General features: G+C 43.6%; 1 protein-coding gene across 3 annotated transcripts in view; it reads right to left on the reverse strand.

The window, feature by feature from the left end:
- The window catches only part of LOC126297792 (polyamine-transporting ATPase 13A3), a 422,483-nt gene that overhangs the window by 71,112 nt on the left and 334,238 nt on the right, over positions 1 to 17,133 (reverse strand). For all 3 annotated transcript variants that reach the window (XM_049988996.1, XM_049988997.1, XM_049988995.1), the window contains one exon: positions 2,084 to 2,388. In XM_049988996.1, coding sequence (XP_049844953.1) covers positions 2,084 to 2,388 — 305 coding nt within the window. The remainder of the gene's footprint in view (positions 1 to 2,083; positions 2,389 to 17,133) is intronic.

Here is a 17,133-nt window from a genome sequence, read left to right on the forward strand (position 1 = left end):
CATCGACACCGGTGTGTCAGACCCACCATACTTGCTCCGGACACTGCGAGAGGGCTGTAAAAGCAATGATCACACGCACGGCACAGCGGACACACCAGGAACCGCGGTGTTGGCCGTTGAATGGCGCTAGCTGCGCAGCATTTGTGCACCGCCGCCGTCAGTGTCAGCCAGTTTGCCGTGGCATACGCAGCTCCATCGCAGTCTTTAACACTGGTAGCATGCCGCGACAGCGTGGACGTGAACCGTATGTGCAGTTGACGGACTTTGAGCGAGGGCGTATAGTGGGCATGCGGGAGGCCGGGTGGACGTACCGCCGAATTGCTCAACACGTGGGGCGTGAGGTCTCCACAGTACATCGATGTTGTCGCCAGTGGTCGGCGGAAGGTGCACGTGCCCGTCGACCTGGGACCGGACCACAGCGACGCACGGATGCACGCCAAGACCGTAGGATCCTACGCTGCCGTAGGGGACCGCACCGCCACTTCCCAGCAAATTAGGGACACTGTTGCTCCTTGGGTATCGGCGAAGACCATTCGCAACCGTCTCCATGAAGCTCGGCTACGGTCCCGCACACCGTTAGGCCGTCTTCCGCTCACGCCCCAACATCGTGCAGCCCGCCTCCAGTGGTGTCGCGACAGGCGTGAATGGAGGGACGAATGGAGACGTGTCGTCTTCAGCGATGAGAGTCGCTTCTGCCTTGGTGCCAATGATGGTCGTATGCTTGTTTGGCGCCGTGCAGGTGAGTGCCACAATCAGGACTGCATACGACCGAGGCACACAGGGCCAACACCCGGCATCATGGTGTGGGGAGCGATCTCCTAACTTGCTGTTCCAACAGGACAATGCACGTCCGCATGTATCCCGTGCCACCCAACGTGCTCTAGAAGGTGTAAGTCAACTACCCTGGCCAGCAAGATCTCCGGATCTGTCCCCCATTGAGCATGTTTGGGACTGGATGAAGCGTCGTCTCACGCGGTCTGCACGTCCAGCACGAACGCTGGTCCAACTGAGGCGCCAGGTGGAAATGGCATGGCAAGCCGTTCCACAGGACTACATCCAGCATCTCTACGATCGTCTCCATGGGAGAATAGCAGCCTGAATTGCTGCGAAAGGTGGATATACACTGTACTAGTGCCGACATTGTGCATGCTCTGTTGCCTGTGTCTATGTGCCTGTGGTTCTGTCAGTGTGATCATGTGATGTATCTGACCCCAGGAATGTGCCAATAAAGTTTCCCCTTCCTGGGACAATGAATTCACGGTGTTCTTATTTCAATTTCCAGGAGTGTAGATGGAAGATTGCTGAAAGGTCACTGTGGGTGAATATTCATAGATTCATAAAACTATGAATCAAATTAAAAAGTGAGGGATCGGAATAAAGTAGTAATGAATAAGAAGCTGAGGGAAGAGGAACAGAAAGGGGAGGAGTGATAATGCAGCACATCCCCTGCCAATTCTGCCAAAGATATATCATGTTCATTCTGATCTCTTAACTTCAGTTCAATCCATACATCTACATGTGAATGAACATTCATCTAAATCATTCACTCAGTGTTCCTCCTCACTATTTACAATATATTCTTCCCCCTTCATCCAGCCACTACCACCAGTGATAGCTATGCTTTTCTACACAACTTTAAAACTGTTTGGTATGCTGGACAGTTCATAATAAGCTTCAACTTGGCTTCAGTTACTTTCATCTGCTTAAGACAGAAGCATACTCTCAGTGAACTTAAGCCTTGCAACTATTTAGCTATCCTTACAACTAATCTGCAGAGTCGCTTCATGCAATCCTGTAAATTGACCATATATAAAATAATTGAATGAAAGCTCCCTCATAATACTGAAAATGTTTAACTCTATTACAAAGTAATTGTTACTATGGATGACAATAGATATAATTGCGGGTATCAATGCTAATGTAGGTTTTACCCGCAAAGTATTTATTACTTTAGGTATCTGCACGGACTTCTATTTGTGTGCCTTAATGTCATTCCACATCTCAACTATATAGTATGTATCATTACTCATTCTATAGCTTAAATTTAAAAATAAATAGCACTAAAATAATGTCAAGAACTAACCTTTGTAACTACAGTGTACACAAAACCTATCATGGCTACTGCTGCCATTAATCCAATAAACCTATATGAATCACGTTCAAATTTGAAGTCGACTGGTGGTGGATACAAAATAGCTCTCACGAGCTCTCCCTTTGAAGTTGAAAAGCCGGATCTAATTACAACAGCTAACACACTTTCGTGTCCAAAGTAGCGAGCTTGGATTATCTGAGTTCCACAAAATAAAGTGTGTTTTGCATGCTCTTTCTTGTCATAAAGCAAGTCAGGATGATTTGGCAATGGTGTTTTAGTCACTGGCACACTTTCACCTGAAACAGAAATCATGTAAATTAGTAAACAGTGATAATTAATAATTAAGATTTTCCTGTTTTAAAAGCCCAAATATTTGAAAATTGTGCAGGACAATTTGAATTTTCAGGGAAAAAAACTTTTCTTTACAGGCCTCTACAGATTCCTTAATTCAGAGCACAGGGTTTTCCTTTATAGAATTGTCAATGTGCTATGCTCAGTTATTAAGAAAGACATGAAACTGTTTTGGGTGAGGATTTCAATATAAACTTTCTGACAGAGTCTCCACAGAAAACAATCTTAATGGATTTACTTGAATCTTACAACATGGTAAAGACAGTGTACTTTCCAATTAGAGTTCAGGCAAACAGCAGCACATTCATAAACATCTTCTTCACAGATTGTTCTCTAGTTGATGGGCATAGTGTGAAGAAGATTAGTAACAGACTTTCAGATCACAATGCACAAACAGTAATACTGAAAGAAATCAAGGCAGTGTCACAGTCCACAGTAGTATACAGAAGATTTTGAGATGTGAATCCACTTGCAATGCAGACATTTGAAGCCAACCTTGAAGGCATAGTTTGGCAAGAAGTCAACACAAGACAAATATAGGGTATTTCACAATCCCTATTACAGGCTTCTAGAGATTGTAGGGGGTACTTAGTAGATAAAGTGTTGATAAGGAACTTATGTCTGAAAATGAACCATTTGGATGTAAAGTAAGTTTTAAGATTGGATCACTTTCAAATTGTCTGCTTTATGGTACACATGCAGTGTGAGCAATGAGCTCTGACCTGTGTACTCTACAGGACCCCACATTTCAAGTACTCATGATCAGGTTTTCTTCTATGTAACAAATGACGTCCTCTTCATAATCTAGAGTACAGTGCATCTGCGGAACACCACAGTCAACCACCATGGTTGTGGATGTACCATTTTCTCGCAGCTGTTGTTATAGTATGATGAAAATGGTATATGATGTCATAATTACAACAGGGAATGAAGACTTTGGCCTCTTGCCAATTTGTCTGCATACTGTGAAGTGGGAGGTTTGAAAGTGATCCAGTCTCCAAACTTATTTCACATCCAAATGGTAGATTTACAGACATGGAACCCGCAGTGAAGCTTTATCTACTAAGTTCTCTCTACAATCCCAGAAGCCTATAATAGGAGTTGTGAAACACTCTGTGTAATACATTTCTTCAAAACTTTATCATTTTCTTTAATAACTCTTTCCATTTAAGAAATGCAGACACATATACAGTACTCACAAGCAACTTATTTGGATACCTAATGGCATTAGAATATTGTGTAGAAGAAAACAAGAGCTGTATAATTATATAGACAATCAGAAAGCAGTAACAGAATTTTACTACAGACAATATTGCAAAGTGCCCAGGAATGTCATAGAAAGGCTAAGACAATGTATTACACAGTGGCAGCATGTCATCATGTGCTAATGTGCTACAGCACACTATAAACATTGCACTAAAATTGTGCTACTTTTCTTCAAATGTGAGTCAGAAACCACAATAAAGGGACAGATGACCTTCAACCCCACAAACCAACCAACCAAACCACACTAAAATTACCTAATTTCTCTTCAAATGTGAGCTGGAAATCACACTAAAATTATGCAAATCTCTTCAAATGCATGCTACTATGCAAATAAAATAGAAGAAAAATGTTTTGTAGTACTCTCTTGAAGATAACTACACTGGTGTCAAAAATTAGAGCAATAAATGGAAATTTTGCAAGGGTGGATTTTTTTGCCATAAAACAGTACAAACATGTGATAGAAAAATACAAACAATGTAAAGAATACAGAATGTAAACAACTGCAACAAGCATAATGGTAGACAAAAATGTTCTTCATTTTTTTCCAACATAGATTTTCACACACATTCTGACAACTGGTTAATGTACTCATTATGGGGTATGCTGTGAATGATATGATCAGTGTCATGTTGAGGCAATAAAGCTCATGCCTCCTGCAGAGCTGCTCGCAAGTCTTGGAGAGTGGTTGGGGAAAGATGACATGCTATCTGTCTCCCCATGCATCCCAGACATGCATTATGGGTTTCAAATCAGGAGAGTGAGCAGGCCACACCATGGGTACAATAGCTTGCATTTCCAAGAGAACATCAACCACCCGTGCTTTATGAGGTCGAGCTTTATCGTCCGTTAATGCGAAGTCTAGGCCCACAGCAACATGCAGCAACCGCACATAAGATCCCAAGATCTTGTCATGATACCTGACAGAAGTTAAATCTTGCTGATTCACCCATACAATTTCGCGAAGGTGTGTCTGTGTGGTTAACATAATCCATGTTGCACCATTAGGGATCCTCCTTGATATCGGTCTCTTTCCATAGTATTTGGGCCCCGATATCTAGTTTCACGTTCCCTCCAGATGCAAATCCACCGAGAATCTCTCTCCAGACCAAACTGGTACTCATTTGTGTAAAGGACATTGGCTTACTGTTCGACTGCCAATGTGGCATCTACATCTACATCTACATCCACATCCATACTCCGCAAGCCACCTGACAGTGTGTGGCGGAGGGTACCTTGAGTGCCTCTATCGGTTCTCCCTTCTATTCCAGTCTCGTATTGTTCGTGGAAAGAAGGATTTTCGGTATGCCTCTGTGTGGGCTCTAATCTCTCTGATTTTATCCTCATGGTCTCTTTGTGAGATATACGTAGGAGGGAGCAATATACTGCTTGACTCTTCAGTGAAGGTATGTTCTCGAAACTTCAACAAAATCCGGACCGAGCTACTGAGCGTCTCTCCTGCAGAGTCTTCCACTGGAGTTTATCTATCATCTCCGTAACGCTTTCGCGATTACTAAATGATCCTGTAATGAAGTGCGCTGCTCTCCGTTGGATCTTCTCTCTCTCTCTTCTATCAACCCTATCTGGTATGGATCCCACACTGCTGAGCAGTATTCAAGCAGTGGGCGAACAAGAGTACTGTAACCTACTTCCTTTGTTTTCGGATTGCATTTCCTTAGGATTCTTCCAATGACTCTCAGTCTGGCATCTGCTTTACCGACGATCAACTTTATATGATCATTCCATTTTAAATCATTCCTAATGCCTACTCCCAGATAATTCATGGAATTAACTGCTTCCAGTTGCTGACCTGCTATATTGTAGCTAAATGATAAGGGATCTTTCTTTCTATGTATTCGCAGCACATTACACTTGTCTACATTGAGATTCAATTGCCATTCCCTGCACCATGCGTCAATTCGTTGCAGATCCTCCTGCATTTCAGTACAATTTTCCATTGTTACAACCTCTCGATATACCACAGCATCATCCGCAAAAAGCCTCAGTGAACTTCCGAAGTCATCCACATGGTTATTTATGTATATTGTGAATAGAAACGGTCCTGCGACACTCCCCTGCGGCACACCTGAAATCACTCTTACTTCGGAAGACTTCTCTCCATTGAGAATGGCATGCTGCTTTCTGTGATCTAGGCATGCTTACAACTCCACTCTATAGACGTTCTCTTCTGTGAAGAAGCATCAAAGGTAAAGGCCTCCGACAGGAAAGGCCACTCTGTCTCTGGCAGCCAAGTGGTTAAATGCACAGACTTTTAATTTGGCAGCTTGGTTTCGATTCCTGCTGGCTCTTTCATTTTGTTAATTTTTTTTTATTCCTCAGAATGTTAACCAATCAATTATAAAATTTAAATATATTTAAACAGTTCAATTTATTTACATAAAATTAATATATTCAAGTTAGTTACGATTACTCCCCTATAAGTCAGAAGGCGATAGGCCACCACATTGTAGCACGATGGTAAAATTTTGCATAAGCCACCACTGGTATTACACCAACAGAATGGAAAGCTCTCAGAACAAAATTAAAACTGCATGGTCAATTGTGAAAGAGATATCAGCACATAACATGGGTGTTCAACATATTACACCTCTCTTGTATGAGAAGGAGACCGTTATTGAGCCACTAAAACTGTGCAAAATATTTAATAAATGCTTCTTGTCCATAACTGGCAAGTTAAATAAAATTTTTGTTGGTGTGCAAATGAAACTGCTGGTGATCCATCAGATTTGCACAAAATATTTCATGATTATTTCTTGTCACCAGTTGACAAGTTAAATTGAAATTTTATTGGTAAAGGTAAATATGGAGAACTCTTGCAAGCTAGTGTTCAGAGACAACTAAATCATGTGCAATGACAGGAAACAAGCAAATATGAAACTGAATCCACTACAATATCATAAAAAATGTAAAAACTCCCCAGGAATGATGTAATTTCAGATACATTCATGAAGTGCAATGCACCATACATTAGATATGTATTTAGTCATGTGTGCAATGAATCTTTTAGGTGTGGTCAATTTCTTGGCAGACCGAAGTGTTTGTTAGTGAAACTCCTTTATAAAAAGGGTTAAAGAGGTAACATACATCATTTCTGGGCAGTTTATTTGCCATCAGCGTTCAGGCTCTCAGTTTGGATTTAAGAAGGGAGTACTCACAAAAAATTAAAGTTATTCTTTTGTGCTTGAGGCACTAGCAGGGCTAAATAATAGGTTGATGAAAGTACATATTTTCTTTTATTTAACAAAAGCATTTGATGTGTAGACCATACAGTACTTCTGCATAAGTTGGAACATTATAGAATTAGGAAAAAATACCGACAATGGTTTACTTCATATGCGGAAAGTTGTCCTCCACTGTCCACAAACGGCCAAGAGTTTTTAATCTGACTGGTATCATGTAATGTGAAAGGGTTCCGCAGGGTTCTGGTCTGGACCCATTGCGTTTCTTGACATATGTTAATGATCTGCCACTAAACATAAAAGATTACAGAAAAAATGTTTTCTTTGCAGATGACACAAATCTTGTTGTAAAAGACATGGAACATAATATAAATGACTTAACTAACAGAGTAGTCGGGAATATCTGCACGTTCCACATCATTTCGAAGTGTCGTATTCATGATCTATGGAACAAGTATTAATCTAATCTAATCTAATCCATTTTAAACTATTGTCCTCTGAGGTTATTAAATATAAGCTTTAAGACAAGAAACATGATGCACCATGAAAGAATACTCTGAATGGGATGGATATTGGTACATGTGATGCATATGTATAGACAAACAAATGATTACAATTCCAGAAAAATTGGATGATTTATTCAAGAGAAAGAACTTCACAAATTGAGCAAGTTAGTAACACATTGGGCACCTCAAACTCCTATGCAAGCATACTATTTGGCTTCGTGTTGATTGATAAGAGTTGTTGACAAGCTGACAGCACAGCAGTATGTCAGCACTATTCTGCACCCCATTTTGTTGCCATTTGTGGCAAGTCATCCTGGGCTTACATTTCAGCAAGACTATCCTGAGGGATATCATGCCAAATTTGGTCCAATTGGTATGTTAGATCATCAAAATCCTGAGCTGGTTGGAGGGCCCTAGCCATAATGCACTAAATGTTTTCCATTGGGGAAAGATCTGGCAAACTTGCTGGCCAAGGTATCATTTGGCAAGCATGGAGACAGGTACTACAGAGAGTTCTGTAAAGTTTGGATAGTAGGAGATGATGTACTGGTAGAAGTAAAGCTGTGAGGACAGGGCGGGAGTCGTGCTTGGGTAGCTCATATGGTACAGCACTTGCCTGTGAAAGGCGAAGGTCCCGAGTTCGAGTCTCGGTCCGGCACAAAGTTTTAATTTGCCAGGAAGTTTCAAGTACTAGAAACTCTCACCATGTTCGGGAGGGCATTATCTTGCTGAAATGTAAGCCCAGGATGGCTAGCCATGAAGGACAACAAAAGAGGGCATAAAACACCGTCAACATACCACTGCGCTGCGGATGACAAATACAGTGTGTTTGGAAAAGAACTCCCTAGTTTTAATATTTTCTAGAATCTATACAAAGTGACACACACTATTCTAGTTTATGGTGTTTGATTCATCAACTCTTTGAGTTTGGCTCCCCTGCAGCTACAGGTCTGCTTCATCTTGAGATGACACCAGTGCCATTTTTTTCCTCTGTTCCCTCAGTTCAGTCAAGACGTGCATGCAATGCAGTGCAGGCAACTCTCTTTTCTCATGAGGCTACATTTCATGTCAGTGGAACAGTTAATCATATTAACTGCAAAATTTGGGGGGGCAGAGCATCTACATGAAGTTATTCAGCATCAACAAAGTTAATATCTGGTGCGGTTTGATGGAAGATCGTGTGCTTGGACCTTTCATTTTTGTAGAAAAAACAATGCATGGGGATGTTTACTGTGGCATGTTGACAGAGTATGTCTTTCCCCAAATGAACGATATTGAGGTGGAAAAGAGGCTTGTGTTTTTCCAACTATACAGCGTCCCACCTCATTACAGTAACTATGTGCATGCAGCTCTTGACACTTGTTTTCGAGGTTGGTGGATAAGCAGGACTGGCCCAATACCTTGGCCACCATGGAGCCCAGACTTGAGTCCATTGGATGTTTTCTTTTGGGGCCGCATAAAAAATGTTGTGTACAGTGAAAAGATCAGAGACATCAATCATTTACGGGAAAGAATTGTCACAGTAGTTGGAACAGTTACATTTGAAATGTTGGTGAATATGTGGTGAGAAGTGGAATATCATCTCAATGTGTGCAGGGCAACAAATGACAAATGGATCCCATGCTGAAGTCTCCTAAAACACACACACATATATATATATATATACAAAGATTCCGAGACTTACCAAGCGAGAAAGCGCCGGCAGACAGGCACATGAACAAAACACACAAACACACACACACAGAATTACTAGCTTTCGCAACCGATGGTTGCTTCTTCAGGAAGGAGAGGGAAAGACGAAAGGATGTGGGTTTTAAGGGAGAGGGTAAGGAGTCATTCCAATCCCGGGAGTGGAAAGACATCCCTTAGGGGAAAAAAAGGACAGGTGTACACTCGCACACACACACACACACACACACACACACACACACACACACACACACATATCCATCCGCACATACAACAGACACAGACACAGACAAAGCTAGTAATTCTGTGTGTGTGTTTGTGTGTTTTGTTCATGTGCCTGTCTGCCGGCGCTTTCCCGCTTGGTAAGTCTTGGAATCTTTGTTTTTAATATATTTTTCCCATGTGGAAGTTTCTTTCTATTTTATATATATGAGAGGGAAAGACGAAAGGATGTGGGTTTTAAGGGAGAGGGTAAGGAGTCATTCCAATTCCGGGAGCGGAAAGACTTACCTTATGGGGAAAAAAGGATAGGTATATACCCGCGCGCGCGCCCACACACACACACACACACACACACACACACACACACACACACACATCCATACATACATATACAGACACAAGCAGACGGGGAGTTCTTTTTTAAACACCCTGTAAAGGGGTTGTGCTATGAAAATAACTCACATCCTGACCATCACTTGTGGTTGTCAGACCATACGGCAGGCAACAGACAGTTTGGTATCCCACTGCTGTCTGGGGAACCTCCAGAAATGTCTTTGCTGGTCATTGAAAAGTAATTCGAAGTGTGACTTATAACTGAAGACAATTCTAATCCAGTCAATTAAATTCCATTCCAAGGCAAAGACATGTCTAAAGACTCTCTGGAGATGACTGTCACTTACCATATGGCCTGACAACATCAAGTGATGTTAAGGGGTGCCATTTCTTTTCATAGCAGGCCCCTAATGCTGTCATCAACAGCGCCTTTACAGCACAGTGGCGTGTCAATGATATTCTATGCCTCATTTTGCTGCCTTTAATGGCAAGTCACTCTGGGCTCAAACTGCAGCAAGATAATGCCCACCCACACAAAGCGAGAGTTTCTACTGCTTGTCTTCATGCATGCCAAACCCTTCCTTGGCCAACAAGGTAACTGGATCTCTCCCAAATTGACAATGTTTGGAGCATTAGGGGCAAGGTCTTCAACCAGCTTTGGGTTTTGATGATCTAACATGCCAACTGTACAGAATTTGATACAATATCCCTCAGGAGGACATCTAATGACTCCATCAACCAATACGAAGCCAAATAACTGCTTGTGTAGGGCCAAGGTTGGACATATGTATTATTGATTTGCTCAATTTGTGAAGCTCTTTCTCTTGAATAAATCATCCATTTTTTTTCCAAAACAGTAATCATTTGTCTGTCTGTACATGTGCATCACATCTACCAATTTTCATCCCATTCAGATAATTCCTTCATGGTGTGAGTGTTTTTTGTCTTTGAGTGTACTTGTACTGCCACTGCAATATCTTTTTTTTTTTATGTTGTGTGTTACAACATGATAGGCAAAGATGATGGGATTTTTTGTGTTTGTTATGTAAACACAGGCCCTGTATGAGAGAATACCTTACCAGTTGTGCCATTCTACATCAACTTCTGCAACAGCAGTTACAGGGACATAAATGTCAGGAAGTTTGGCTCTGGATTGCTCTCCCAGTCATTGGCTAGAAATCTGCCACTATTCTTGCCTTACAACGAGACTCTGAAAGAGTGGGAAGCATACACGAAGCGCCTCCAGCAGCACTTTGCTGCAGTCCAGGTAACAGATCTAGCCATAGTAAAATCACTTACTTTTCCTGTCATGGATCACACATAGTATGTACCAGCTTATATGCAAACCGGGCCCTCTCACAAAACTGCTACATCTGACCTTTGACAAAATTTGTGCTCTATTAACTACCTATTTTCATTGACACTGCCATGTCATTGCATCCTGTGTGGAATTTAATTAGTGTTGTAAACAGCCAAATCAGTCATACTGTGCATGGGCAGCTGAGTTGGAAGGACTCAGTAGGAAATGCTGTTTTGTCATATGCCAGAGAAAATTGCACCGATTGGTGGGCACAGTGTGAGACATGCTAGAAGAAAGGACATTTTGCATCTGTCTCCGTGCTCTGGAAGAAAACACTAGCCTCGACAGGACCCAATGGGCAGTAACACGATTTTCTCGAAGTCTCACGCCACAGTGGTGCCATCTAAGAAACTGTTCATCAGACTCACTTTGCACAGACAAGTTCAGCTACAGGTTGACACAGGTGCCTCGGCATCCCTGTTAAACACACAAATGTATCTAAAGCTGAGAGCACTGTAACTTCAAGCCATAGCTCACCACCTGGTGACATTTAACAAACAACACATTCCACTCAAAGGATAATACACAATCACAGTGATGCACAAAAATGTCGTAAGGCATTCCTTGTAGTTCACAGCAGAGCCTATTCAGCCTTGACACTTTTTCTGCTTTCGGATTTGTCATCCACGACTCAGTCTACCTGGTCTTGGAACAAGAACCATTTTGGGAATTGGAAACATTCAGTATGGAGTACTCTGACATATTCTCTACATGTTTAGGAAAAAATTAATAATTTTACAGTGCACTTTAGATTGAAGAAATTGGTGCACATTTATATCTTCTGTGCACAGCCCTTTCAAAGGTTCCTCAAGCAACTGCTGTAGGATGTCCTGGGCCACATAAATTATATAGACAACATTGTGGTGATGAAGGCCACAAGCTTGCCGGCAGCTGTTCCACACCCTCCAGTCCACAGGCCTCAAATGCTGTCTCAAAAAATCTCTAATTTTTGAACCATTAGTGGAATGCCTAGAACATCATCATCTCTCGCAAAGGTACATAGCCAATACAGAAGCTGGTCGAAGCTGTCATTGGGCTTCGTCACCCCATAAATTTAAAGGAATTCCAGTCATTCTTGGGGAAAAAATGTATTACTGCAAATTTATCTCAGGCCTGGCATCAATTGCGAACCCACTCAACAAGCTGCAGAAAGAGAGTGAGCCTTTTGTATGGTTGGAGGCATGTGGACAGTTGTTCAGGATCCTGAAGCCTCACCACATTTCAACTGGGCAAATAGCTAGTGGTGGTGACAGGCATCTCTGAATGGGGCCTAGGAGCCATCCTGGAACACAGAGACATGGGTGGCTCTGAACATCCATTCACAGTTGCATTGAAGACGCTCTATGTCATGCAGAAAAGGTATTTGCAAATTTAAAAAAAAATGCCTTTGTGATCATCCTAACACTGAAGAAATTCCATATATTCTTATACAGAACAAAGTTTCGCCTAATTACAGACCATAAACCATTGATCTCCTACTTCAATCCTGCAGCAAAGCTACCCAGCAGGTAAAAGTATAAGATTCACTTCCGCAATAACAATCACCCATGCCAACATGGTCACCCGGTCCCATCTCCCAAAGGGCCCTGACATGGAATTCAACCAACACAAGATCTCGTGCTTAAAGTTTGATGTAGAGGCTCAACAGCGGGGGCCATGTAGCTGCGTCCATGCCCAAGAACACCATCTTACAATAGGTATGGCAGTACATACAACAGGGTTGGCCAGACCACATTCTCGTCAGGACTTTAACGTGCTGTGGCAATTATCCCACCTCCACTACCAACTATTCCTGGTGGACAGAATTATTTTACTAACCATGGGTCAATGGTCTGTCTAGGTAGTACCACTTGAACCTCCATGCACGACAGTCTTACAGATACGGAACAAAGGTCACTGGGGCATCTCGCAAACTAAACTGCCCTCCTGGCACCATGTGTACTGGCTGGACATAGACCGGCAGATCGATCATACTGTCTGCAACTGTCATCAATGTGAACAACAGTATGTAGTTCTCTGCCAAATGTTCTCCCACCTGGCCGATGCTCTCATGCCAGTGGGTGTGCACTCATGCTGACTTACAGGGCCTCTTCCTGGATATTACCTGGCTGGTTGCCCTCAATGTGAACACCAACTTTCTGTACATGGTCAACTGTCACTCAATGTGTGTGGAGACTACAGCCGCAGAGCTCAGCAGAATTTTCACTATTGAAGCACTTCCTCTTACACTGGTGTTAGTGAACCAGAATTTTGCTCCCAAGTTTTTGGTGAGTTCTGACACCAAAATGACACTCAGCATCTGCTGTCTCTGCCTTTCCACCCTCATTCAAATGATGAGGCTGAAAGACTCGCACAAAATTTTTAAACACAGATGAAGAAATATGTGACTGATGCTACTATGAATGATGCGCTAACACTTTTTTTGAATTCCTACAGCTCAATGCTGATAGGGGAGAAGAATGCAGTAGAACTCCTCCATGGCCATCAGCCCCACATGCTCCCCTATCTCATACAGCCAATGTCTGTGGGGAAGACTGTGGTGCTGTCACCTCACTCCCAGCCAGGGCAAGGGGATTCTGGAAGTTGTTCAGCAGCATTGTGGGGATGTTGCACATTCAATCTGCCAAGAGGGACTGGATGATGATATGCCATCAAAATCAGCTCCACCTGCAGTGGAGCATCCAGCCGTCACTGCCTCTGGACCCTTTGGTGTACACACATCACGGTGACACTATCTTTTGGCTCTCTTCTGCCAGACCCTCCGCTATCTCCCCCATTGCTCCCAAGCTGTTCATGTCTCAGGTTCTAAATTCTGTTCACCAGTCCTGGCCACACCACTCCCTCTGTTTATAAGCCAAAAAAGATGGATCGGATGTTGGAAGAAGATTACGACCCCAGTACCGGCCCCAATGGGGCCATCTCCACCACTACAGCTCCCTTCCATGCCAGGAGCCAACATAAACTTGCAGGGGCCTTTGCTACCAGTATCAGAGTCACCAAGAATCCAACTGCACCACCAGGCAGGGACCTTCTGGCCGTACACTCCTGTCTGCACTGAATCGTAATGGGTAAAACCTGTGGGGATCTATGATGTTCCCAAAGACTTTGGCCTGGTTTGGAGCACTGCCCAGGTGCCCAGCCAGATGGGTTCAACACACCAAAACGTAGCTTGCTGCTTCCCCATGGAAGGAGGGATGTGATAACCAATGTATTACCACCTAGACTTCAGGCACAGTCTGATGCGTCTGACATTGGCCATCATCACACAAGCAGCATATATGACATGAGTCACTCCACATTCACTACTGCAAAGCATGGCCACCAGGGGAGACACTGTAGCTAAGAGCGACCACACACAACAGCTGCACAGGCACCTTCCGGCACAACCTGTGACACACTATCTACACATATGATTGCCCTCAGTCTGCTCTCACTCACCATGCTTTTTACTACACCAGCTATGAGGGTTGTACCAAAAGAAAGGTTCCCATATTTTTTACAAACAGAAAACATTGTTTATTGTTGTTAATTTATACATCATTGAAAAGCTTTCGCTTTTGTCTATTTTTCAACAGGGTCTCCATTTTTTTGACACACTTTTGAAGATGGTACTCCAACTTTTGTATTCCTAAGTTGAAGAAGTCTCCTGCCAACCCGTTGAGGAAGCATGTGACCTCTGCTCACACTTCATCATCGCTCTTGAAGCGTTTGCCACCTAAGTGTTCCTTTAGCTTGGGGAAGAGGTCATAATCGCTGGGGGCTAAGCTCGGGCTGTACGGGGGGATAGAGTATAACAGTCCACCAAAATTTCTTCAAAAGCTCCTGTGTTTGACGAGCGACATGGGGTCGAGTGTTGTTGTGAAGAAACACTATTCCCCCTGTCAGTTGTCCTCTCCGGTGATTCTGGATTGCTCGCCAAAGTTTGGTCAATGTTTCACAATATCTGTCTGAGTTTATTGTTGTGCCTGGTTGCATGACCCCCTTCTGACCCCAAACACAGTCGCCATAACCTTTCCTGCCGACCGCATTTGTTTGAATTTCTTTGGTGGCTGTGAACCGGAGTGATGCCACTGATGAGATTAATGTTTTGTTTCAGGGGTGTAAGGAAACACCCACATTTCACCTCCCATGACAATAGAGTCTAACAGCTCCTCATTGTTGCCTCCCCCCTCGCATTGTTGAAGAAATTTACGAGCACAGTCAAGGCGTTGCTCCTTGTATCCATCAGTCAGCATCCGGGGGATCCAGTTAGCACACACTATCCGATAACGCAACATTTCAGTTAAACTTATTTCAGTTGTGCGATGAGAACCTTCAGGAATGCATTCAACAAGTTCACAGACAGTAAGCCTCCAATCTCTGAGCAGCTCACTGCTGATCTTCAGGACAATCGTATCCGAAACCAGTGGTCTTCCACTCTGTTCTTCATTGTGAATTTCCATGTGACCCTCAGCAGAAGCCCTGCACCATTTGCGGACATGCTGAACGGACACACACTCTTCACCATAAACCTCAGTCAGTTGCCGATGAATGGATTACTGCTCGAACCTCGCACTTGGCGGGAGCGGTGATCAACACTTTCATCTTTGACGACTGCCAAGCCAACACTGAGCGATGTAGCAAATCGTGGACAGGCAGGCCGAGAGTGGGGAAACCACCGCGTATAGCACTGTTGTCAGATTTAGCCTAGCACCTTCCCTCGAGGCTGTAGCTCATTGGGAACCTTACTTTTGGTACAACCCTCGTAGATCTGTGCTGTACACGTCTTGCCACATGAGTATGTCAAACATTGAATATGCTGTGAACTACTGTCCTGTGAGACTGTTAAATATAGTTGTTCTGGAGGTGCCATCTTGTGTCTTATTTATGTTGTGAGTTACAACACTTTACTTACATTTTTGCTCGAAATTTGTTTGCCTGCCGCACACAGCTCAGTAATAAACGCAACACCATCACTTAACTCTTTCACAGTCTACATTCTAAAGACTCATAAATGCTAAGATAGACATATTTTGGTTGCTAAGATAGTAAGATACACCATGTGTGTCTCACCTAACTTCTTCGCAGTACTGCTTGCCAGCACCACCTTGCATACCGCAACACACTGCCACACTGCTAAGTTACAGTATCGCTGCCATACGTTCCCACCCCTACAGCAGTCACACTTGACGGGCTCTCTAACCAGCAACCTCCTGTTACCCCTCCTACCCCAACACCTATGAGCACTTCAGAGGTGTGGAACTCTGCACGCACCTGTCAACACTACAGAACTGCCCTTGACTCAGCTGACCAACAGGGCAGTGCGCCCAGTGCAAGCTGACCCTGCAGACACCACTGGCAGTGTGCTCGTGCTGCAGTGAGGCAGTCGTGCTGCTGCTCACTTGCACCCCTTCAATCCACGAAACACAGGCCTGTAGTTTGCTTCCATTGAAAAAGTTTACGGAGGTTGTGTTACCAGGAGCAATGCAACGAAATTCGGAATGGTTGTCAGCATCTCGACCCGACCACCACCACACAATCTGGGATGTTATTTCATACTCACCCCCCTCCAGCAGCTACATTAAACTAAAAGAATACAAGATACCAAGCTTCATGCCTTAGAAGCAGCAACATGTGTGTAATTTTTTTTATCATCCAAGCAGTGCGACAACATGCACCTAACCCATACAGACTGTCCTGCGCTCGCGTGCCCATTTATTGTATGACGACACAACAGTCTCGGTGGATAAACTGTTCGAAACCCTGAATGTCTTTCCCACTGCGGTGGCAGTGCAGAATGCCGGCTACCACCCTGCAGCTCTGGCCGGCTATTCACTGACCCCTCCCACCCCACCGTAAGCCATTGTGTGTGTGACATCACTGATGCTATTGACCCTCTGCTCAGCTCACAAGCCCCCAACCTCTACCAGATTCTGAGATATTTGAGCTCTGAGATGGCAGCACTTACTGCCAGTGTCATCCACTTACAACTCATGCACCTGCCGCCAGCCGCTGATGGCCTTCACACACACGAAATGCCGGACCATGCAAAAACAGCTGCCCCGCTGGTATAGTTCTTAACACCCCCCCCCCCCATCCCTCCCCTGCCCCCAACAACCACAACCACAACCACCATGA

The sequence above is a fragment of the Schistocerca gregaria genome, chromosome X (assembly GCF_023897955.1).
Source record: "Schistocerca gregaria isolate iqSchGreg1 chromosome X, iqSchGreg1.2, whole genome shotgun sequence".
Taxonomy (NCBI): Eukaryota; Metazoa; Arthropoda; class Insecta; order Orthoptera; family Acrididae; genus Schistocerca; species Schistocerca gregaria.